This window comes from Pectinophora gossypiella, chromosome 17 (assembly GCF_024362695.1).
Source record: "Pectinophora gossypiella chromosome 17, ilPecGoss1.1, whole genome shotgun sequence".
In the NCBI taxonomy this organism is placed as follows: domain Eukaryota; kingdom Metazoa; phylum Arthropoda; class Insecta; order Lepidoptera; family Gelechiidae; genus Pectinophora; species Pectinophora gossypiella.
Window position 1 is genome coordinate 2487735 of NC_065420.1, and position 26626 is coordinate 2514360.

Genomic DNA, 26626 nt, shown 5'->3' on the forward strand with positions numbered 1-26626 from the left:
ATTCAAATCTGCGAAACAAAATCAAGAAAAGCCACGCTTACACAACGATTTATTATCTAGAATAATAAAGTCTTACCTATTTTAATGAATAGTAGGTGTAAGGAATATCTATAATAAATATAGAAAAGAATCATTCACAGAAAATATGATTTATTATAATAAATAACTACAGAAAAATATTCAAATAATAATCATTAAATGCAATTTACACAAAACATTTTTTTACTACTGGCAATAATTAGGTGGAAACTCACAAATAACAAAATATAATAAATTTCTTTTTATTAGCATTTAATGCTTTGAGATAAACTAAATTTAAATAAATACATTTTAGAAATGTCTTCGAATACCCGCGTGCTATTCTACTAAGCTTTATTTACGAACAAATATTTGACAAATCCGTACTCATTATGAAAAATATCGATAACTTTTATTTATAAAAAAATGCAGTGCTGCGTAACTTGTAAGCCACCTCAACCTCGTCTTTTCTGTTGTTATCACGTGGTTTCAGGGATTTGTGCCTGGTTACGGCATTAGTTTCGCCCCCCAGTTACACACGGCACTACGGGTGGTATTAATAAACCAATCTCAGCTGAGATTGCCCTCAAGATCATGCTTACATAAACTGCCTATATACGTCCCACTGCTTGGCACAGGCCTGCCCTCAATCAACCGGAGGGGGTATGGAGCATACTCCACCACGCTGCTCCACTTCGGGTTGGTAGAGGTGTTTTTACAGCTAATAGCCGGGACCAACGGCTTAACGTGCCTTCCGAAACACGGAATCATCTTACTTACTGAAAAGTCCTTACCAAACAAAGGACAGTCTCACAAAGTCATTTCGACAATGTCCCCATCGGGAATCGAACCCGGACCTCAAGATCTTGAGCCTAACGCTCTAACCGCTAGACCACGGAGGCTGTTGCCATCATCATGCTTACCATGATCATGCTTAGGTCCCTGTTTTTATATAAGAACTGTCACAGTCACTTGAGGGCAGTCTCGAAGCTGAGATTAGTATCAATACCACCCTTAAACATGCCTGCATCCTGGCGAGCAGTGTGCGTATCTACTGTACACCTCTTAATTGACGTTTCAAAGTGTAACTTTGTTACCTACAGAATAAAGATACTTTTAAATTTGAATTTAATTTGAATCTGTCAACGCTATCCCCCTTCGGGGGTATTCATGAACCCGACGCTTGAATTGGCGTTATGTAAATGATAGGTATTTAAACATTCTTAACAGTTATGGAAAACAGTGTGAAAACAACTATTTTCGGAGGCATGTGACAATCTATTGGAGACTTTTCCTTCGGATTGCTAGGCCGCATTGACAACCGGCCTAGCAATCCCCTCACACTTCTGTAAAATACTGCTAGCTGTTACTCCAGCCAAGTCGGCACGGGTATCGCTATCGCGTGAAGTGCGATATATATCGCGTGTTCTGACTAATAGACGCAATCGCGCAACCATTGTAACCTAAATAAAGATTTTGTCTATGTATCTAACTATCTATTGGTCGAAGCCCGCGATAATTGTCGCGCCGCGCGTGATGCGTAACCCATTCAGTCTGAATGTTAGATAATTAAACAGCAATAACATTGCTAGGATCTATACCCCTTCCAGTTAAAAGAGGGGAGATCTATGCCCAGTAGTAGGACGTATATAGGCTATTTATGTTTTATGTATGTTAACAATGCTAGTCCATTCGTAGACAAGTCTCTTATTTACAATAAACAACTGTCAACATGTTGCTGTAGTAGGAGTAATGTCTTGAACGGTTTGTCGCATACTGGGCAATCATATCGCAGTGGCGGCGGTGTCTTCTCGCGATCTTCTGAGTTATCCACCTTCTGCTTTTTGCGGACCTTTTGGGTTTAATGAATAAACATATATTTATGTAAGTAGACTTACCATCACATAGATTATAAAGTAGAATTGTATAGGCATGTAATGAGGAGGAATGCACGGCTTATAACGAAGAAAGTTATGAGTATAAATGTGGATGGATGCAGGGGTAGGGGACCAACCCAGAAAGCTAGGACGGATTGCTTTTTTTTTGACGTCACTTATTGTAGATTTGCCGCGGATGGCATTAACTAGTTGGCCGGACAAATGGGGAGCGCTGAAGGCTCTCACCCGGTACAGCGTTTAAGACAACAGGCCTGAGGGTGCCCAGTGAACGCGAACCTCGGAAAAATATTTGAAAGAATTAATCAACCTTAGTGGGTCGGTAGCAACCTACGTTGTCACGACATAACATAAAAACGGCTTGACCGATTTGGCAGATTTTTTTTGTAGTTTACTAATAATCTGTACAAGGTTCTTACGGAAAAAAATATTAAGAAAATCTCTCAGAAAGATTGAAAAATATACATTTAATTTTGCATATTTTAAAAAACGCGAATTAATGTATGTAATGTATAGTATACATTAAATTGAAATATCTAAATAAAAGGGCGACAAAATTGTCTTCCGCCCCGGGCGGCCGACACCCACGCTACGCCGCTGGGAAGACCAAGGCGTACGGTCACGAGCATTAATATGTATACACTTTGGTACCATGTCCAATTAACTTTTTTAACAAATTGAACTGTAAGTCTCACTAAATGTCAAATATGTTAGTGCGACAGAGTCCTAAAGTGGGTACATTATATTGCTCGTGACTGTACATACCGCGATCAGATCCAGGATATTTTTAATGAAAGGCCAGTACTCTAAACCGGCGAGAATTTATGAAGTCTTTGATGAGAGTTGAAGAAACGAAAGTGGCGTGTCCAGGTCGTATGTGAAATTCCGCGATCTCTGCCTACCCCAACGGGAAATAAAGCGTGATCTTAGGTCAGGTGCATAATGTAATGAGGAACAATAAGAAAGTTGAAGAAATATAGGCTATTTAAGTTGAGTAAGTTAACTTTATGATCTTTATATTTTTATTAAATATTCATTCAAAGTAACAATAAACATTTTACAATCAAAACGGTGTCTCATAAAACTATCGACAGGTTTTTCTGTACACCGCGACTCATCGTCTGTTTTTACATTTTGTAGGTAGATACAATAAAGATACTAAATGGATGAGTACACACGGTAGTGAAGAAGTAGATAGTTCGCTCGTTACCGCTTGTTAAACAAATTGAACATCACACGACGTTTTATTCATACTTAGGGTGGTATTAATAAACTAATATAAAGCGAAAGTTGATGGTAGGGCTGGCAGAGGAAGACCGAGAAGGACTTACGATGACCAAATTGGAGATGTCCTTAGAAAAGATTTAATACGATCTACTCTGAACCGGCGTGCGTGTATGAAGCGATTGATGAATGTGGAGGAAGCAAGAGAAATGTGTCAGGATCGAAGCAAATGGAATTCTATAGTCTCTGCTTACACCCGGTGGGAAATAGGCGTGAGTTTATGTATGTATGTAATAAACTAATCTCAGCTGAGACTGCCCTCAAGATCATGCTCAAATCCCTGTTTTTATATAACAACTGTCACATTGACATGGTCTTGAGAGCAATCTCAAAGCTGAGATTAGTTTATTAATACCACCCTTAATAAATCTTCTTTCTAAGGGAAAGTGATCTTAGCCGCGCTAAGTTGACTTTCGTGAACGACATCAATATGTATTGTGTAAAAACAACTACAATACAATATATTTTATTATACATTTTATAATATTTTTAACCGAAAGTAGATAGGAAAACGAGCGAAGACGCTGGACCATATTATAGTTGTCTTGTTATAACAAAATATAAAAAATGTTAGTGACCCCGTTCCGAATACTGAGGGAGATGATTCAGACCACGATTCTGAGTTGATATCAAATGGTATTTCTTGTCGGAAAATACATAAAAAGAATTTAAAACGGAAAACACCACTTGATATCAACTCAGAATCATGGTCTGAAACATCCTTCAAAGTTTTTTTTTACTAACAAACACCCTGTATATTGGTGCTAATTTCAGTACACACCATCTAATTGTATTTTAAGTTATACCTGTCATTTTCTTATCCGCCGAAAAGGAAAGGGACGGATAGTCATAAATTTAAACAACCCGATAGAAATAAGTTGACAGCACACGTCAAACTGGTTACATATAAGTGAGGTACCTATTTGACACTTCCGAGCATTCATTCATTCACTCGTTCATTTTAAAATTAACAGCTGCTAATTGTCTGTCCCGTTCCTTCTATTGGCTTATGACGTGATAAAGTCGTACTCGATATACAGTTCCCATCATAAGTTGCATCTGGATTACAATATCAATTATTTCTTAAAGAATAAATCGATTTTTGAACAATAAATTCAACAATACACACCAGCTAGAGTGCAGATAGTATAACAACCCTGGCACCAGGGTTGGTGAGGTCGGTTATCGACTCACGAAATCAGAAAACATTTATTATACACGGTGTTAGTGACAGCGTAACGAATACTAAGGGAGATTATTCAGATCATGATTCTGAGTCGATATCAAGTGGAATTTCTTGTCGGAAAAGTCAAGAAAATTGTAGTATTTTTTTTCCGTAATATACTTGTGCGACGGAAAATTCCACTTGATATCAACTCAGAATCATTGTTTGAATCATGCCTTAGTTTTCGTTACGATGTCACTAACACCCTGTATGTGTATACTTTTATATACGAAAAAGAAGGTAAAGTAAGAACACTCACCATATTGCCAGTAGCAGTGTTGCCAGGTGCGGCCTGCCTCCGCGAGCCGGGGGGCTCCTGTGACCCCCCCGTGGCCCTCGTGGGCCCTGATGTGGACCCCCCCGTGGGCTGAGATGTTACGTTCGGCTGCAATCTCTTAGCGGTGGCGCTTCGGAAGATGTTTGGATTCAACTTGCGGACTTCTTCCAGCTGTTAGGAATACAAAAGTTATTTTTATTAATTAATATAATGAAAATTGTTTTTATTACTTGTTGTAGTATTTAACAGTCATTGGAAGCCGTGGTAGCTCGGTTGGCAGAACGCTTGCCTCTCATTTTAAGGTTGCAGGTTCGAATCCAGCACAGGCCTAAAGCAATGATTTCGAATTCATGTTTGGATCATAAATGATTATCACGTGCTCTAGCTCACGTAGTCTTACTATCGGACAATCAGGTGATCAGCCTGTAATGTCCTAACCAAACTAGGGATCACAAAGTGATTTTTGTTATATGTCCCCGCCGGGATTCGAACCCAGGACCTCCGGATCGTGAGCCCAATGCTCAACCACTGGACCACGGAGGCCGTAAGGCGCTAAGTAAGCTGTTTATGTTACCTGCATAACAAGCTCCTGATTCCTCCTCAGCGTGGTCCGCAAGTCAGTGAGCGTGGTTTCCTTCTCACTCGCCATCTTCTCCCGAGCTTCGCGCTCAGCTTCGAAGTCACTCCTGTGGATAGACGGCGTGTTTATTGGGAAACTGTAGGTACGGTCACGAGCATTAATATGTATACACTTTGGTACCATGACACATTAACTTTTTTGACAAATTGAACTGCAAGTCTCACTAAATGTCAAATATGTTAGTGCGACAGAGTCCTAAAATGGGTACATTATATTGCTCATGACTGTATACATTGAGCGTGGAGCGTCGAAGGCCGCGCGGTTTTTTCGAACGTACAGCGCCATCTATATTGTTTTTAAGGAACGTAGCCTGGAAAGTCCCTCAGCGGGCTTAGCACCGTAAGCACGCGACTCTTTCTCGCCGCGACAAAGATCATCTGTCTCTTTCTGTGTAGTACTGTGAGAGTGACGGGTGACGTATGTCGAGGCGAGAAAGAGTCGCGCGCTTACGGTGCTAAGTCCGCAGGTATGTCTTAAGCTTAGGTATATTGTCTCTCTCTCTCTCTCTTTATTTAAGAGCTGCGCTCTTATCGGTGGAGTAATCGCCTTCATTACTCCATAGATAGGGCGTGTAGAACGGTGGTTGCCCCGATCGCCTTCCGTTCCGCAGTACACCGACCAATTTCTCAATCGGTGATGTTCTAGCTAGAACCCTACCAGAATCCATTTCCTCGGCCTCCAACCAGTACTGATACCGCTGCTGCCCGGCATCAGGTGTATTGTATGTATGTAAAAATGAACTTACTTGTACAGCTCCAGTTGTGCCTGCAGCAGCTGTTTCTCCTCTTTATCAACTTTGAGTGAAGCCAGCTCGCATTGGAGGTCCTGTAACTCCTGGCCCCTCGCGACCAGCGCTGCGGTCAGCTGTTCCACTGATGGCGCTGGTTTCTGCATGTGTTAAAACGGGACATTGAGAAATGGTAATCCCTGAACAACCCAGAGGCAGCCCAACTGGTAGAAAGCTTGCGTCTCACTTTGAGGTCGCTTCGAATCCAACACAGGCCTAAACGAGTATAATTCATTTTCAAATAGTATCACTGATTTAGACTTATTTCATGATAATTTTTACAATTTTAAAAGTAAGCTTAATAAGCATTTTCTAAATGACGGGACCATTAATCATCACTGATGATTAAATGTGAACCACACATATGACAGCTAACTGATAGGAATGTAGATAAATTGTTGGATTTATAGGCATATTGAGGGATATGGCTGTTGTATGGGTGGTCCATATTAATATAATTTTCTAATTGTTTTCTTTTTTGTTCCTTTTTCTTTTTGTTAGAAATTAAGACAATTATATTATGTAAGTTAGGTACGCCGTAACTGTGATTTACATCAGATCTCTATATATATAATTAAAGTTAATTAGTATAATGCATAAATGTAAACCATGTGGCAGTACTAATTAAATAAATAAATAAACCAATGATTGTCTAATTTGTTTTCGAATTCATGTTTAGATCACAAATGATTAACACGTACTCAGCGGTGAAGGAAAACATCTTGAGGAAACCCACATACCGGAGAAATGCATTTGCGGTGGTACGTGACCTAACCTGTATTGGGCTGGTTTTTGTGTCCGATAGAATAGGCAACATTATCAGGCGAGAATACTTACAGGCTCTTGTTTGTTCAAACACTTCTTCAGTAGTTCGTTATAATCTTTGAATATTCCTTCGAATATCGACAGTGCGCCTTTCACTTGGGCTCTGAAACAATAATTGTTCGCATGCTTCAATAATTGACTAACAAAATTCAGGGTGTTAGTGATACCGTACCGAATACTGAGGGGGATGATTCAGCTCATTATTCTAAGTTAATAGGGAGTGGAATTTGCTGTCGTAGAATTGATCATTTCATATAGATGTCTTGGTCGAACTCATCATGAATTATGACGGAAAATTCCACTTGATGTTAACTCAGAGAGCGAAAGGTTACTGACTGACTCACTCATCACGAAATCTCAGAAACTACAAGTGCTAGAAATCTCCAATTTTGCATAGGAGTTCGTCCGCCTAAAGCTACTGCAACTTCTCAAAACCTGTATAGCGGGGAAAAGAAGCTGCTTCTTTGAAAAAAACAAAATATTGTTATACAATTTAGTATTTTGGCTGGCTAATATCAGTTAATGGTATTGTGAGGCAAGATGATTGGACACTTAATAAGACACGACGAATTTATTAAAAACATCATAGAAGGGAAGCTACAAGGATCTTTGCTTGTAAAAGGGAAGACCATAAAGAGCTTACATGAAACAGATTAAAGAGAACGCGACCGTCGTGTCATATAAGGAAGTGAAGGAATTGGTCTTTGATAGACAAGCATGGAGAATGTTACACCGACAAGAGCCTAGCTCTTAAATTCATCATCATCATCAGCCCATTAGCGTCCCCACTGCTGGGGCACGGGCCTTCCCTATGGATGGATAGGGAGATCCTTAAACCACCACGCGGGCCCAGTGCGGATTGATGGTTATTAACGACTGATAATGCAGCCGAGACCAACGGCTTAACGTGCCTTCCGAAGCACGGAGGAGCTCGAGATGAAAACTTTTTTTTGTGGTCACCCATCCTATGACCGGCCTTTGCGAAAGTTGCTTAACTTCAACAATCGCAGACCGAGCGCGTTTACCGCTGTGCCAACAAGCTCCTCGCTCTTAAATTAATGATGATGAATATCAGTTGTTAGCGAATATGGCAACTTCTTGGCCGGAAGATACTTTGTTTTAAATTTACGCGGTTATTATCATAATTAAAACACATAATAACGGGTTCTTACCGCGTTCAAAATAGGGATATGAGACTCCCGATATTTCGACACTGTTGCAAGTGCCATGATCACGGGATGACTGATGAGATTGGAGTGGAGTAGGTAGATCCATAATTTACTACGGGCAGACATATCTGTCTATGGATCTACCTACTCCACTCCAATCTCATCCGTCATCCCGTGATCATGGCACTTGCAACAGTGTCGAAATATCCCTATTTTGAACGCGTTAAGAACGCGCTATTATGTGTTGTAATTACGGAAGATACTTGTCAACTACACTTACACGTTAGAAGTAGCGGCGGCGTGTTGGGAGTCCACTCGTTGACGCAGGTCGGTCAAACTCGCGCGCAGAACTTCTGTGTTGCTTCGCTCGAACCTACACTCTTGTAAGTGAACGAGGAGGCTTAAATTCCTGTAATATTAAAAAAATACAAATTATACAATACAATACAAATACCCATCATAGAATAGAATAACTTTATTCCCAGTGCAGTTCATAAAGTAAGCAAAAAGTAGTTAAGTTAGTTAGTTAGTTCTGTATCTATCGTCATCTGTGTTAATTTGTTTTGTATACTGTGTGCAATAAAGTATATTTGATTTGATTTGATTTGATTCATCATTAATTTTAGAAGCTCTTGTCGGTGTAGCTGTCTCCATTCTTGTCTATCATAGGCCAACTCTTGCTGAGCGTGGTCCTTATATTCCGGGCGCCACCGCAGATGATCGGGCCGTTAGTACGTTGCATTTAGGGCAACTTACTGTTATTTTCTTTTTATGATTTTGGTTTGTTCTTCAATCAATCAATCAATAATACTTTATTGCACAACGACATATACAAAGGACATAAACATACGAATAAAAACATAAGTACAATAGGCGGCCTTATTGCTAAATAGCAATTTCTGCCAGGCAACCTTAGGGTGAAAGAAGTTAATGCATTGGAGCACGGGCTGGTGCAATAAACATACATAATGACACGAACAATAATAAAAAGAAAAATTACTTCTGTTCTTCTTTTTTCTTAATGATTTTTGATCTTGGTGTTCCTTTTGTTTTTTTTTCTGTGTATTGATTTCCGTGTGGTTTCTGTCCTGTGTTGAATGTAATGTACCTGTATGTCTGTGTCTGTGGTGTCCGGGAGTAATAAATGTTTCTTTCTTTCAATTCTTTGACTTGTTTTATAAGACACGACGTTCGCCTTCTCCTTTATTGGTTCCATATAAGCTCTCAGCAGTAACTGTCAGTATTCAGAGGCGGAGGACAGGAGTACGGCTTTGAAATAGACCTCCATACCTCCGAAAGGTTTCTCAGGTATGTGGGTTTCCTCACGATGTTTTCCTTCACCGCTGAGCACGTGATAATCATTTATGATCCAAACGTGAATTCGAAAACAAATTCGACAATCATCATTCGAACCTGCGACCTCAAAGGAGAGGCAAGCGGTCTACCAACTGGGCTACCACGGCTAGCCCAGTCTTTACCACGGCTAGCCCAGTCTTTCCTACTACATAAACTGCCTATATACGTCCCACTGCTGGGCACAGGCCTCCCCTCAATCAACCGGAGGGGGTATGGAGCATACTCCACCACGCTGCTCCATTGCGGGTTGGTGGAGGTGTTTTTACGGCTAATAGTCGGGACCAACGGCTTAACGTGCCCTCCGAAGCACGGAATCATCTTACTTTTTCGGACAATCAGGTGATTCAAGCCTGAAAAGTCCTTACCAAACAAAGGACAGTCTCACAAAGTGATTTCGACAATGTCCCCATCGGGAATCGAACCCGGACCTCCAGATCGTGAGCCTAACGCTCTAACCACTAGACCACGGAGGATGATGTTTTTAATCAATTCAAAATTATTGCACATAAACCATATTACAGCCTATTACAGCCTACGTATGTGTCTCTTCTGGGTGCACGCCACAACAATATATCGCCATTTTTTTTATTATTAATAATAATAATTTTATTGCCAAAAAAGTGGGTACGATTCTTTCCTTAAACATAGCTTAGTATTAGAAACAGATATAAATAGGTAAGTACCATAGCTGACCAAGTATAAAAATACTTGTACTACAGTCTATGATGCCTCTCTCCTGGATATTTATGTTTACATTGAAAGTTGATGTTTATATTTTATTTAATTTATTGACTTGCGTATCAACTGTGTATTGAAATTGTATTATGTGTAGTTGACGTTTATTAATTATGGTTATTGCACTTTGCTTCCTTATTGTCATTTGTCATTTGTCGGTATGCATGAATTCTAATATTGTACACCTAATTAGGTAGCTGTAATGAAACTAATGTATTACCACGTATTACTATTTTCGACCTTAAAAACTTATAGCTTAACAATAAAATTATTTGAATTTGAATTTTGATATCAGCGGATTGAGCGCGATCCTGCTTAATCTTAAGATTTCAACAACAACTCAACAACTCACCCATGTATGATTAGGTTGAGCAGCTCAGCGAGGTGTTTGAGCGTCTTGTCGTACAACTTGACGTTACCCATGAAGGCGCCGTATTCACTACTGCCGGAGTCGCCTTCCATACTGACCGAGCAACGCACTGGCTGGAACACCTGCCAAGGAATTTGAAAACTTATAAACATAAATGAAAAGGAAGGCAAGAGGGAAACCACTGCAATATTTTTCCCTAAAAAAGTAGCATGGAGACTGCTACACCGACAAGAGCGTGACTCTTAAATTAGTGATGATGATAAACATAAACAACGCACAACATACGCGCACACACACGTTAACATACGTTAAGTCGTTGGTCCCGGCTATTAGCCGTAAAAACACCTCCACCAACCCGCATTGGAGCAGCGTGGTGGAGTATGCTCCATACCCCCTCCGGTTGATTGAGGGGAGGCCTGTGCCCAGCAGTGGGACGTATATAGGCTGTTTATGTTATGTTATGTTATGATAAACATAAATAACAGTTGTAATGCCGTATTTCCTTCGGCCTGCGGATTTTTGACGGGGGACCTGTTTTATAGTATTTTTTGTGTAGTATTGGACGCAGCGCCATCTCGGATTGATCAATGTAAGGTCCGAGACCATCGACTCGCTACCGTTGGGCTCCGCACTGCATTTGTGGACAGCGACTTTCCCCCAAGAACGGGAAGATGGCGTGTGCCCGATATTATATGGAGGGCTATAACTTGGAGTACCTTGTCAAGTAGCTGCTGAAGAATGTTGGTGTCAATATTTAATATACATCGGGAATTTTCGGTCAGTCTCCTGTCCTTGGACTTGTTAATAAATTGCATTTTAGTGTGCGACGGCAGCGTCATCAAACCGCTCGACCTCTATTACATGAGATTAAAAACATAGCTGGCGACGAGTGGGTGTACTACTACTACTCTGGCAACACCTTTGGTATTCGTATTTAACAGCAAAGGCGGCTCTAGGGCGGTGCGAGGTGTGCTACCGAACTGGGCGCCGAAATAGAAGTTCTGAGTTTGTGACGGACCCAACTAGTTGGCCACCTAGTTCCACTCACATGCAACAGATGGCGCCACATTCAATAATGCAGTCTTCAAGCAGTCGTGACGCGATATCGAAGTTTACACAGCAAAACGCATATATACAACTTCCAACACAACACTGTTGGATCGTCGATCCCTAGTCACACTACCAACATGTGGCTAGCTGGGTACTATGCTCAGTTCGGTACCCCGAAAACATAATTGGCGGCAGCACACCCTCGCCGTCAAAAGTTAATATCAAGTGGAATTATCTGTCGCAAAAGTATGGAACTGAAAATAATTTGAAAAAACAAAAATTTCATGAATTTTTCGATGGGAAATACCACTTGATATTAACTCAGGATGATGGTCTGAATCATCCCCATCAGTATTCGTTACGATGTCACTAACCAGTGGCGGGCCCTAGGGCGGTGCGAGGTGTGTTACCGAACCGAGCGCCGAAATGCGCCACCCTGGCCGCACGCTAAGTTCATCTGGATAGATTGCGGCCACAAATAACATTTTTAAAAGATTTAGAGTGGTTAATGGCAATAGTTTCGCCCTCAGTTACACACGGCACTACGGATGGTATTAATAAACTAATCGCAGCTGAGACTGCCCTGAAGATCATGCTCAAGTCCCTGCTTTTATATAAGAACTGTCACATTGACATGATCTTGAGAGCAGTCTCGAAGCTGAGATTAGTTTATTAATGGCCCCGATTCCTGCAGACATCTCTTAATTTTAAGTTATACCTGTCATTTTCTTATCCGCCGAAAAGGAAAGGGACGGATGATTGACAGCTCTTAATTTTAGGAAGAATGAGTAAATAAATGAATAACCCGGGCGAATTTTTAGACGGTTGTTTTAGATTTGTGCTTAAAATTGACGTGTGTTCCATAAATTTTATGCTTGTCGATTACCCGTCCCTTTCCTTTTCGGCGGATAAGAAAATGACAGATATAACCTAAAATAAAATTAGATGGTATTTACAGGAATTAGCACCAATACCACCCTTAATTAGGTAAATTTCGGTAGCCGTAACCGAAACATTTTGTATTTGAAGGGGCTGAGGGGTGCCACTATGGGGTCTGCCACCACCTAAATATTACCTCACAACCTATACGATAGAAAGAAAGAAAGAAAGAAAGAAAATATTTATTTCCATATTGGACGCCACATTTACAAACTTACAATACAGAAATAACAAAAAAAAAAATAGAAAAAAAACAAAGACAAATAATACAGACATTAAATACACAATGGAGGCGCCCAAAATAAAAAAAGGATCTCCCTCAGCATAATGCCGTGACACGTGCTTAGCACGGGCCGCGGCGCTGGTATTATGGGAGACCTATCGAACGTGAGCCACGGACACACCAAACTCAATTACGTACCTACTTATATACAATAAAGAAAACATACTATGATACTTATATAGATTATAATGCATTACTTATACTTGATATTATAGATATATATTCCTATTAAAGATATATATGCAAAATGAATAAATAAAACTTACTTATAATAACAAAACTACTAATGAAAAGAATACATTATAATAGGTAAATTATGGAGACGTGTAACTGTGTAGTGTGAGTGAATGTACAACGTTGCCATTTGTGCAAATCTCAGCCTCTCAGCGTTCAACATGCGCGAAAGAAAGTGCGACTATCTCGTTCTGCCATGAGCCGCTCGGCGCGGCGCTCGCTTCATACTGGCTACGGCAGTCACCGGTGACGCGTCCGCGCATCAACCGTAATTCAAAAACTCAAAAACAACCTCACTTTCGACAAAACAGATCATTCATTGATAATAATATTGGACAACAAACAATACATTCAATAATAATTATTATAGAAGAAGAATAATATTCTATTCATAACTTACCGTTGTCTGAGCCTCCTTAAGTCTGTTGTGCAACTCTTGTATTTGGTCTTTGTACAATTTCACAGTGTCCGCTGCTCCAGACTTGTGCTTCGAAAATTCGAGCTGTAATGTAAATAATTAACAATTTAGAGAAACAATAAAATTCTAACTCTATTCTATTCTTATTTTATTTTTTTATTCTATTTTTTTTTAATTCTAATTCTATTGAGACAATGGAATTCTACAGTCTCTGCTTATCCCGGTGGGAAATAGGCCTGAGTTTATGTATGTATGTATGTGTTAGAGAAGCATTCAGAGTTCCTTTTTTGCCTTTTAGAGATTGCTGACTTTTTGTAAAAAATATTTCTTTTTATTTTGGTGCAATAAAGTGTATTTGTATTGTATTGTATTGTATTGCTACCTTAGCAACAAGGCCGCCTGTTGTACTACTTAATTAATTATAATACCTAATATATTTTTAATATGATTTAAGTGCAATAAAGAGTTTATATATTGTATTGTATTCCGGTATACTTCTCATCAAAATCCGCAAACACATACGAATTTTTGTTCAACAAAACACGAGTTTAATTTGAATTCTTTCCTGCAAATGGTACAGTAACCTGAGCCGCAATAAGTGGGTCATGTACTAGCTTCAAAATAAATTATGAAATTCTGATTACTAAACACAACACTGCGTTCAAAAACGGGAATCGCTGATGTGGGACGATAAGGCGCCAAACTTAAATGGGATTGGGCCGGACATGCTTGTCGCATGCACCCTGAGCGGTGGGCACGGATCGTCACGCATTGGGTGCCTCATGGCGGGTACAGGCGTCGTGGTAGACCTCGTAAGATATGGCGTGACGACGTGGACGCTTGCCGGAGGGACTGGCCGGAATATGCACAGGACCGCGAAAAATGGAAGGAGGGGGAGGCCTTTGCCCAGAAGTGGGATCTTGTAGACTAGATTAGATTACTAAATAAAGACAGATCTAAAACTAACGGAAAACTTTTTCTTTTTTCTAATTAACTTATTTATGAATTTTAATCAATAAAAACGTAACAATAAGTCCGACATTTTATCACGTTTTTCTATGACGTCACAGTGAGCTTTTTCATACAAATTCCATAGTAATTTCGTGTTTTGACGTTTAGTAAAAAGTAACTGATTTGACTAGTTGGAAACTAGCCTAATACCCTAGTCATTTAGTTTTGACATACATAAACTCACGCCCGTAATCCCCAATGGGGTGGGCAGAGCCACAAGTAATCAAAGACAACTTGCAGCCACTGTCGATACGATGTCGTAAGCTGGATATGATGAACCTTATGGTGATAAGGGATCAGCCTATCGCCCATAACATTAGTCCATCATGTTAGAGGACACAATCCCTCTGTTGGTTTTTACGACATGCCCGGGAAGACAAGCAGCTGAACATTTTCTATGTTTTTTTTTTTATTTTCTCCCAGAACAGCATAGAAGCAATTTAGTTTTGACGTTCAGTAAAAAGTAACTGATTTGTCTAGTTGAAAACTAGCCTATTATTTTTACCGACTTCAAAAAAGGAGGAGGTTCACCTTGACGGTTTCCAATTCGAGAATCTTCAACTGTGCCTGTTTGAGATCGTTCTGTAAGCCGCAAATCTTGCCTTCCAACTGTTTTATAACGTCATCTCGCTTACCCAACTCCTCTGGCGATGCAGTAGGCTGAAAGGAATTATTAGTCTATACAAAAATGTCTTTCTAAAAACACTTTTCGTCATATTACGAGTGATGTTACTGAATATTTATTTAAACATAGTTTTTAAAGGAGATTGGTTACTTTTCAAAGTTGTATGGAACTTGGTTCAAATATCCATCACCAACCAGACCTATTTACCGTGATAGACCACTAAATACTGAGTAAAAAATACCAAACCGCAGTCAAAAATATGCTGTCAGTAAAAAGTTATGGCTATGTGAAAAATCACGTTTCTTAACTTTTTATGGGAAAATATTTTTACATTATTATTATTATTTTTTACATTATTATTATTTTTTTTACATTATTGTTCCCATCCACACATTTTTAACTGATTCGCACTCGTTTGATTTGTCTTGATAAGCGTTCTGGTACTTAAAGATATCCAGGGTCTGTAGATGGAGCTGGAAGGTGGTCAAATGAACTCTATTATTTCACAAATAAAATGAATAGAATAGAAAAAGTTTATTATAAAAGAACGCCACACACAAAAAAGACAACAACATCATATCAAATTTCCACTAAAACAATTACAAAAAAGCAAGACGGATGTTTGTCGAAATGACCATAAGGTGGTGGTGGACGTCCTGAGATAAAAGGGCCTCACTCAGCACAAGTCGCGGCGTGAACCACGACGCTGATATTATGTGGACCCTGTTGGGTGACGCACGAACATCGTATTTCATAAACATGTGTTAAAAAAATGATAATCATTTATGATCCAAAAATGAATTCGAAAATGGGATTTGAACCTGCAACCTCACAGTTAGAGTCAAACGTTCTTTCAACTGCGGTCCATGGTACATGGTTGGAGATATTTCCATACAAAAATGTCAAAATCTAGTTTTTACATTTAGCTATAACTTTTTATTGACAGCATATTTTTAAATGCGGTCTGAGTATTAATTGCTGAGCATTTAATGAGCTATTCAGCATATATGGACATATGGACCACTTTTGGTCAATCTCCTTTTTACATACATACATACATAACTCACGCCCGTAATCCCTAATGGGGTGGGCAGAGCCACAAGTAATCAAAGACAACTTGCAGCCACTGTTGATACGAAGTCCAAAGATGGATATGATGAACCTTATGGTGATAAGGGATCCTTTTTACAGAACGCTAATAAAACGTAAATACTTACTATAGATGTTTTCGCAGTTTCCAGTTTATTATTTAAATCTTGTATTGTGTAGTTTAGAAGATTTATTTTGTGTGTGTGTTCGCTTTCTATGTTCGATAGTTGCAACTGAAAGAAAAATAAAATAAGCATTTTAAACTTCACTCTGTGAACGTGTACGGTCACGAGCATTAATATGTATACACTTTGGTACCATGTCACATTATTTTTTTTGACAAATTGAACTGTAAGTCTCACTAAATGTCAAATATATTAGTGCGACAGAGTCCTAAAGTGGGTACATTATGTTGCTCATGACTGTACGCGTGTGGTGTGTGTGTTTCACTTTGTGATCCCTATTTTGATTAGGATATTACAGGCTTCTTTTGGTGTGGGTTGTGAGGTGGAATACCAACCTCATCAACCCAGGGGCCTGTTTAATAAAACTTACAATTGTAAATTACAATGACAATTTGATGAACATTGCGGAGTGTGTGATCACGAATATTTTGCAGTTTCATATTAGCTACGCAATGAACATCAAATTGTCGTTGTAATTTACAATTGTAAGTTTTATTAAACAGGCCCCTGGTGTCGGTTATTACTGAGCCGCCAAAGGCCCCTGAAATGACTCATGCAACGACTACATACTTACATCAGTAAGTAGTAACCGGGACCGTTGAGCGTTGGGCTCACGATCCGGAGGCCCCGGGTTCGAACCCCGGTGAGGACAAATCACTTTGTGATCCCTAGTTTGGTTAGGACATCGCAGGCTGATCACCTAATTGTCCAAAAGTAAGATGATCCGTGCTTCGGAAGGCACGTTAAGCCGTTGGTCCCGATTAATACTTACTAATGTAAGTACGTAGTCGTTACATGAGTCGCGTCAGGGACGTTTAGCGGCTTGATAATAACCCTGACGCCAGGGTTGATGAGATTGGTCACCTCACAACCCACACGATAGAAAAAGCCCGGTATTAAAACTATTAATTAGTACTTACTTCCAATGCCTTTACTTTGTCTTTGAGCTCATCTCGTTCTTTGGTAGTCGCGTCGACAATATGTTCTAAGGATTCCTTCTGCCATGTCAGCTTTTCATTCTCTACTATCACCTGAAAAAAGTACATAATATAACATACACTCACGACTGTTTTACCAATCGGAGTGGTCAGTGGCACATCCGTCGCAAGGCGAATAAATATATAAACATACAGGGTGTTAGTGACATCGTAACGAAAACTTTGAGGGATGGTTCAGACCATGATTTTGAATTGATATCAAGCGGATTTTCTAAGCGGAAAATTAAATATAAAATTTTTTAAAATTTATTTCAGTTCCATACATTTGCGAAGGAAAATTCCACTTTATATTAACTCAGAATCATGGTCTGAATCATCCCCCTCAGTATTCGTTACGATGTCCCTAACACCCCGTATATGACATTTTTTTATTTCAACACTAAGGGTTCAACTACTGGCCACACCGCATCGCACTTTCTTACACTTCTATCCTTTTCTGTCACTCAGAACAGTCATTTGCTAGAGCGAGATCATCATCATCACCAAGCAGTCTGCATCATCCCACTGTTGGGTGTAAGCCTCATCCATCATCATCATCATCTTCTGTATCATCCTTTCTGGCAGGACCAGAACTCTAACCTCATCCACAACTTTCCCGTCCTTGCAACGATGTCTGACACCAGGATTGATGAGGTTAATAATTCACCTCACAACTCACACGATAGAAGATACGGCTCTTGTCCACCGTCCATCTTCGGTTCTAGCCAAGTGTCCCGCTCAAAGCGAGCAAAATAAAGAGCGAACAGTATATTCCGATAAAACTTGTAGCAGAGTACAAACTCTGCACATACTGGCCTTTCGTTCTGACCGTCAATCATTTTAAAATTACGAAATTCTCATTCCATTCCGCATTTTCTTTCATTTTACACTGACTCTTTGCATCCCCGACCTTCATAAGAACAACATAAATATATATTATACTGTTTAGATCTGGCCGTACCCTCTAATTCTGGATTTTTTTGTGAAGTGTTATTAATAAACTATATATATATATTCCTGCTTGCTGCTTGCCTGTAATTTGTCATCGTCATCACCAATCATTCCTATACTCTGCCGGCACGTCGGGATACCATCCTCACCACCCAGCGTGCCACAAACTCTTACCTGTCGCCTCTGCTTCTCAACGAGTTCCAACTGCGCGGTGAGTTTATTGATAGTGTCGTCATCAGGAGACGTCACGAACTCCAAAGCCGACGTGGGCCCTGAGGTCGACTGCCCTGAGGAGCCCTCAGGGATCGACCGCGAAGGCTCAGACTCCGCTAATCGAGCGATGTCGCTCTTCAGTTTCTTGTTTTCTTGGCGTAACTGGAAAAGGATACATACATACATAAACACACGCCTATTTGCCACCGCGGTAAGCAGAGACTATGGAATTCCATTTGCTTCGATTTTGACTTACTTCTTTTTCCTTATTTTTAGATAGACAGATGCTTGGAGCCATGGTAGCCCAGTTGTAGAACGCTTGCCTCTCACCTTGAGGTCGCAGGTTCGAAACCAGCACAGGCCTAAACTAATGAATGTCGAATTTGTTTTCGAATTCATGTTTGGATCATAAATGAATATCACGTGCTCAGCGGTGAAGGAAACATCGTGAGGAAACCCAGATTCCCGAGAAATGCACTTACGGAGGTATGTGACCTAACCTGTATTGGGCTGGTTTTCCCTTCGCGGATTGGAAGGTCAGACAGGCTGTAAAAATCGGACCTGTCAAATCTTCAGGTTGGGTAAGCGGACCCTGTGAAAAACGGGATAATTCCAATGTGTTTATTGAAAAATAACAATGCACGTGAGGGGTCGATATCTAATTTTCAGTTACACAGTACACGTGTTAAAGCATCCTGGAGATAATCGCGGCCCACCCTAATAGTGTAATATTCAATCAGAAATCAGAATCATTTATTCAACGTAATTATCATGGATAAACTTGTTGAAGGTCAATGTAACATTTTTGAATTTACGTCATTTCGCAAGGTGTTATGGCTGAGTAGAAGAAATGACAAGAAACTGCAACAGCAACACATCTTTTAAATCAATGAGGGTATACATTACAAGTTATTTAATAACTAGAGAAACACAATAGCAGACATAATAAATATAATGTTTACTATCTATTTATTTGTATTCTGTTGTGTAAGTTGTTTTTCTAGCATGTTTGATTGTAAGTTATTTGTTACAGTAGTGTCCCTTTATAATAGACGTTTCTTACTTCTTTCTATTCCACTAACCTTCTCCACCAACTCCCTGGTCTCATCAAACTTCTCCTTGTGCATGACATGAGTCTTCATCATGTCCTCCTGGCACGACGCTATCAGCAGGAACTGTTCTTTCATGCTCTCGTTGTTCTTCTTCAAAGTTTCCTTCAAAATCACATTCTCATCGAGAAGTTCGCCGAACTGCTTCTGTAGTTCTTCCGTGCTTTTGTAGTCTGTGATCATCGTGCTCGCTATCATGAGACTGGCTGGAGACGGCTGGAAGAAAAGATAAATTGGTTATTGGAAAGTGAAGTCGCTGTGGTTCTGTGGTTCATCAGCTTGCTTCTCAAACGGGGAGCTCCGGTTCGAATCCCGGCACCGGACTTGTACCAATAAGTTATTAATTTATCTTTAACTAGCAACCCGCCACGGCTTCGCTCGGGTGCAATGCTGAGGAAAAATGAAATTATTTACGACATCACATTGAAAACCTCAAAAATATCAGTATTTCTCCACTATTTTATGGATGTTATAATACATATAAACCTTCCTCTTGAATCACTCTCTCTACTAAAAAAACCGCATCAAAATCCGTTGCGTAGTTTTAAAGATTTAAGCGTACATAGGGATATGGGGACAGAAAAAACGACTTTGTTTTATACTATGTAGTGATGCAGTTTTCACTAACACACAAAGTCGAATTCAGATGTATCCTCTAGCAGCCGAAATTTGCAGACACAATAGTAAACAGTGGCGGTTGATTCGTTTTGTTTTCATTTAATATTTGGGATACCTACAGATCTTGAAAATAATCATATTTAGTTTTTTTTTTCCCATTAACGTCCCCACTGCTGGGGCACGGGCCTTCCCTATGGATGGATAGGGAGATCGGGCCTTAAACCATCACGCGGGCCCAGTGCGGATTGATGGTTATTAACGACTGCTAATGCAGCCGGATAAGCACGGAGGAGGTCGAGATGAAAACTTTTTTTTTTGTGGTCACCCATCTTATGACCGGTGTTTGCGAAAGTTGCTTAACTTAACAATCGCAGACCGAGCGCGCGACATCTAATCTACAATAAAAGTGTCTAACTCTTACCATCACAAGAGTTTCTTACTAAGACCCAAACTAACTTTTATTACCAATCATTACAACAAGTACGAACACATCATATTTAACAAGCAATAAACAATGCACTGTCACTTGCCTACATTCGTTACTACGAATCATAGAATAAGGAATAATACTAAGTATAGAACGGCAACTCTCCGAACCAGCCGAACAAGCGGCTAGGTTTACCTCACCCCCCGTCCCTCAGTCTTACTTTAGTCTTCAATCGTATGGGCGTCAAACGCCACACACCTATGTGTGTGCGCGTGTACAATAACGTCAACGTGTAGTGTCTGTGTAATGTGTGTTTTGTATGAAGTGTCCGGGGTGTGGTATTACCTATCATTGAAAGGCGCCATTCAGATGATAATACCTATTAATGTAATGAATCACTAATAAAAGTGCAATTCTCGGGTACTGCCCCGCGATAACAAGAAATAATGTTATGTATTACATAGCGCAGCCATTGCCCAGCAGTGGGACGTATACAGTGTGTAGTTTTTCGGACCCTACAAACTTTAAGGGTGGATTCTACTAGTAATTTCATCGAGAAAACACCCCCATATGAGGGGTGAAATCACAATATTCTAGAAATGGTGGACATTTTAAAATTTTAGATTTTCTTCTTCTTCATAAAAATTTATATCTCGAGATTTAAAGGCCTTACGGACATGAAATAAAATGATTTTATCAGCAAAAAGTCGTCTCTATCGAATAAAAATATCCACAACTGCTAAAACGGTACATAAAATGTGTTAAAAACACCTAATCTCATTTTTTTGTAAAAAAAAACAGCATTATTGTGATTTCACCCCACATATGGGGGTGTTTTTCGATGAAATTACTAGTAGAATCCACCCTTAAAGTTTGTAGGGTCCGAAAAACTACACACCGTATAGGTAGTTTATATTATAAGTAGTTGTTTATTACCCGAATGCGGCGAAGAAAAGAGGTTTATTCGTTGACTATTCGAAGTCTTAACTATGTTACCAACAGAGTAAAGATATTTTAAATTTTTGAGTTATGTATGACATAGGATCTTACTAGGTACAGGCATGCACAATTCTCGCCGGTTCTAGCGGGGTAGACAGACTCACAAGTCACTAGAAGAGCGATAGCCAATTCGGCTGTCCAAAAGATTTAAACACAAAATGTGATTTAAAACAAGCCTAAAGCACAGAAAAAAGAACATTCCCGCTTGCCATGTAAAATTTTCCAAATGTGCCTTACTGTCTTTTGCTATTTGGCCGATTAGGCTGCGGGATTTTTTGATCACTCCATATCCATAACATTGATATCAATATCATGTGTGGCAAAAGTCAGCTCACCCTGATTGGGATTATAGTGAGTAAGGTATGTTATCTACTTGTCGACGTCACCAGCGGTAAAGTTCCCAGGTTCTGTCCCTGTCTGTGAGTCACTGAAATGGCTCTTATGTCGAACCGTATATGCCAAACGGTAGATAATAATAATATATGATAAGATTAATCGTCTATGACGATAGACATGTCGACATGATTCCTAAAACAAACCTATTAACGAAGGGTTCGAAACCTTTTAGATTAGCCCCACTAGCGCCATCTGGCGGATGAAAACGGCGGCCCACTATAAAACATAACAAATACTTTATTGCACAAACAGGAAAAAACAAAATACAAAACAAAAGAGAAATAGAATGAGTACAATAGGCGGCCTTATTGCTAAGTAGCAATCTCTTTCAGGCAACCTTTAAGTATAGGAGATATTTAGTGTTAAGTAATATAGCGGGATAGTGCAGCATGGGAATACTTGTACGTATAAAAATAAATAAAAGATAAATACAATAAAATAAGCTACGTATAATGATTTTTTAACCCGCCAGATGGCGCCACTCGACTATGCCAACTTCGCCTGTATCCCGGAAGGGTTAGGCAGAGGTGAATAGTACATCATCATCTCCCTAGTATTTTTCACAGGGTCCGCTTACCTAACCTGAAGATTTGACAGGTCCGGTTTTTTACAGAAGCGACTGTCTGTCTCACCTTCCAACCCGCAAAGGGAAAACCAGCCCAATACAGGTTAGGTCACATACCTCCGAAAATACATTTCTCGGGAATGTGGGTTTCTTCACGATGTTTTCCTAGAGGTGAATATATAGTAATATATATAATCTACACCCACCCTTCGCCCCGTTTTTATACAAGCAAATGTTAAAAGCATTGACGTATTTATCGCGTCGCGTAATATAAGTACATTGCACTACAGGTGCAGCTGCAGCGGGTTCTGCACGGTTACACTATCGCACGCGGCGCGACGTCTATCGTCAGCTTCGACCAATAAGTACAACATTCGCTGCATCTATTTATGTTTATAAATATTTTATTTTTATTGCAGAAACCAGAGGTATTTATCGCGCCACACGCTATAGCCTAACTGTGCAGACTCTGTTGAAAATATCTACATGACAAACTTAACATATAAACTCACGACTTCCCAATGGGGGTAGTATGTGAAATAAACAAGTCCCTACCCACATCTAATAACCAAATAGACATCTATGGTCACAACTTCACAGGCATTAATATACACTTTGGTACCACGTCACATTAGCTTATTCGACAAATTGAAACGTAGGTCTCACTAAATGTCAAATAATGTTAGTGCGACGTGGTTTTAAAGTGGGTACATGAAATATCATGTACCCACTTTAAAACCACGTCGCGTGAGTAATAACTCATGACTGTACTGTACATAATAAACAGATCTAACCTTTTTGTGATATCAGTATAGAAAACGCATTAACAATGCATGACTGGAAATTAACAGACATTCTAATAGGGTAAATGCACTAATGATTGGCCTTTAAGTGATTAAATCTCGACAAAAAGTGAAGGAACTAATGATGAATCGTAAAATCCACTACTGATGGCTATTCTGTAACTATGCCACTACCAAGGCCATTTCTTATGGAGGAAAAGTATGATTACGCAGTTTAAAAAAAATAAACGTAAAGTAAAAAGTTGTAAAGTAATATTAATACTCAAAACAGCCTCCGTGGTCTAGTGATAAGAGCGTTAGGCTCACGATCTGGAGGTCCGGGTTCGATTCCCGATGGGGACATTGTCGAAATCACTGTGTGAGACTGTCCTTTGTTTGGTAAGGACTTTTCAGGCTTGAATCACCTGATTGTCCGAAAAAGTAAGTTGATTCCGTGCTTCGGAGGGCACGTTAAGCCGTTGGTCCCGGCTATTAGCCGTAAAAACACCTCCACCAACCCGCAGTGGAGCAGCGTGGTGGAGTATGCTCCATACCCTCTCCGGTTGATTGAGAGGAGGCCTGTGCCCAGCAGTGGGACGTATATAGGCTATTTATGCTATATTAATACTCAATATTCCAGATAGATGGCGCCGGTGTTGGCTTAATGACGATACATAGAACGAAAGAATTCACATGGACAGGAGGAGGACCCGGTGGTGTAATGGTTAATACTCTCGTCACGGCTTGACAAGAGCTGCGGGTTCAAGTACTGTCTGAGTCAGATTTTTCTCGATTTAAATTTTCTCTTTGTGAGTTTCCCTAAGCATAGGTAAGTGCTACAAAAACAAAAATTACTTCTACGTCTAGTCTAGTTAGTTCTAAGTAGTATAATGCCCTCTCATTAATATAGGTACTCTGTTACGAAAATCTCTTTCAAAATTTTGAACTATATCTGTGAGCGATTGGTAGATGACTTATATAAGACTGTGGATCCTCCCACAGTCAAGTTGGAAAATTGAGTCACTCTAAGGTTGCCTGGATGAGATTGCTACTTATGAATAAGGCCGCCTTTTGTAGTTTTTTTGTTTCTCTTTCGTTCTGTGTGTGTAAGAAACCATTTGCCATGGTCACTTTTCAGTTTGCAACTTGGCTAACCCTCCAGCCCTCGCGGCATGGAAACGCGCCGCGTTGCGCAGTTTATCTACTTAAATAGCATTTGGTGGATCTATTGATTGAAGCCCTCGATATAATTCGCACCGCGCGCGGCGTGGTTGGCGTGCAGACCCTGTTTTCCTGCGGTTGTCTTAATGATAACATGTGGACCTGGCAGGTGGGCAGGTCCGACCTGCCACAGAGACACAGTGGCTATATCTATGCATGTGTTATAGATGAATAAGATGAAGAGACCTATTGTGTGAGCTTCTAAATAACCGAGTAATTTACCAAAAACTAGGTTCAATTCTTGTATTCACTGTGCTTCATTTTCCTCATTGATATTCTTAAATGGTCCATTCATAACACACCCATAAAATGACATGACTAAAATACATTTGGGTAGTCAATATTGCAATAAAGCTTGCAAAAAACCTTTTAAATATAATGCTACTGCAACACATGCCTGGCAGAAATTTAACACCAAATAAGAAAAATTTTGATAACTACTTACCCCACTATCAAGTTGAAAATGAGCCTTGAATGCCGTACTTGCCTCGGCTGGGAGGTCCTTAATAGCATCGTCAAGCACGAGACGATCCAATGACGGGGCATCCATCCCGTTACACTTCAAATCCAGACTGGTGCCAGGGGAAGAACCGAGGATTATAAATGACTCGTCGTCATTCACATCTGGTTTTGTTGTCATCGTTTTGCATTAATCTGAGGGAAATGCAAAACAATTAAAATTAAAAATAGGAAAAGAAGGTAAATTGAAAATATAATCTAAGTGCCTATTTTCTGCTACCTACAACCTCAAGTCTACAAAATTCTACAAAATCTACATTTATATTTTTTCTTTGAACATAAAATGTATTTCTTTTATACTTTGTATTAAAAACATATTTTTGGAACTTTATATCCAAAGCAACACTATTTCTTGAATAACAGGGTATTTAAAAATAAAAATATAACTAAAACCCATACTAAACACCCAAATAAATCATGATTACAGAAAACTATTTGGTTATCTAAACATACACTGCACACTTCCTGTTATGGAACTAACACTGTGCAGACTAACTGTAAAGTAGACATAAAAAGTCACCTTATTTCACAACACTATCACAAACATATTCCAAAAAAAAAACATACACAGCTCTACTTAATCTACTTTCACTTTCAAGCAATCATAACAAGATAAATATCACATTCACAGCTGCAATGCTACTCTGTTACTGATGTACAATTTTGCCAATGCATAAAATAGCAACTAACATGGCCCCGAATTGTTCATAATGGAAATTCCAAAAATTGTTTACATCATCATTAATCATTATGCTATACCAAAATTCGTAGCAGTTCCGTGAAATACCGGGAACGCCGATTTCGATGATTTCACATGTAGGTAAAGGTAACGAGAGATAGAAGAAACTGCGTACTAAAAATACTTTTTAAAACTAATACCGACATAAGAATTATATGCTTACCGGCAGAATTGGTGACAAGAACGCACCAAATTCCACGCAATTATTTTTGTACGGGCGATTAATGTGACGCTGTTTAGTGTTTATATTATATCAACTTATCACTCCCACGATTTCACAATGAAAAAAGCAAAAACTCCTACACTTTTGTTATCTTTACAGACAGACCTCGCAGATGAGAGAGACGAGAAGTCAAAGTCAATTTACAAAAATGTCAAGTACAAATTGACGTTTAACTTAACGTTCCTTAATATTGTGCTTTACAATTATTTTATTCTGTATCTACTAAGATTTGTGCACAAAAAGTGATTTGTATAATAACTTAACTTTCTTTTACTATATCAAAGGCAAAATATGACTGATATTTAGCTCTTTCTAAAGCTAAATCTCTAGATTTAAATAACAATCTAATGTAAAAATTTATAATAAGGCTGAATGTATTAATATACATTTTACTTATGAAAATGACAGTGACATAAATAGAGAAGTCCAAGTGAATTTTCTTTCACAGTACATACGTAGAATAGTGAAATGC

The 26626-nt window shown here is 39.4% G+C and overlaps 1 protein-coding gene across 4 annotated transcripts in view; it reads right to left on the reverse strand.

The window, feature by feature from the left end:
* The window catches only part of LOC126374327 (NF-kappa-B essential modulator), a 149304-nt gene extending 122906 nt beyond the window's left edge, over positions 1-26398 (reverse strand). The window contains exons 1-15 of one of the 4 annotated variants that reach the window (XR_007567428.1): positions 26095-26393; positions 25119-25327; positions 19639-19881; positions 18518-18718; positions 17336-17446; positions 16359-16463; positions 15048-15176; positions 13488-13589; positions 10564-10703; positions 8401-8529; positions 6964-7054; positions 6085-6227; positions 5274-5385; positions 4682-4870; positions 876-1870 (exon numbers count right to left, since the gene is read on the reverse strand). Coding sequence is in view for 3 of the 4 variants with exons in the window: in XM_050020894.1 (XP_049876851.1) it covers positions 1730-1870; positions 4682-4870; positions 5274-5385; positions 6085-6227; positions 6964-7054; positions 8401-8529; positions 10564-10703; positions 13488-13589; positions 15048-15176; positions 16359-16463; positions 17336-17446; positions 18518-18718; positions 19639-19881; positions 25119-25313 (2031 nt within the window). In the remaining variant the exon portion in view is untranslated. Of the gene's footprint in view, positions 1-804; positions 1871-4681; positions 4871-5273; positions 5386-6084; positions 6228-6963; positions 7055-8400; positions 8530-10563; positions 10704-13487; positions 13590-15047; positions 15177-16358; positions 16464-17335; positions 17447-18517; positions 18719-19638; positions 19882-25118; positions 25328-26094 lie in introns of those variants that run through there. The other 3 variants (XM_050020895.1, XM_050020894.1, XM_050020896.1) reach the window with 3 other exon arrangements.
* Between the last annotated feature and the right edge of the window lie 228 nt (positions 26399-26626).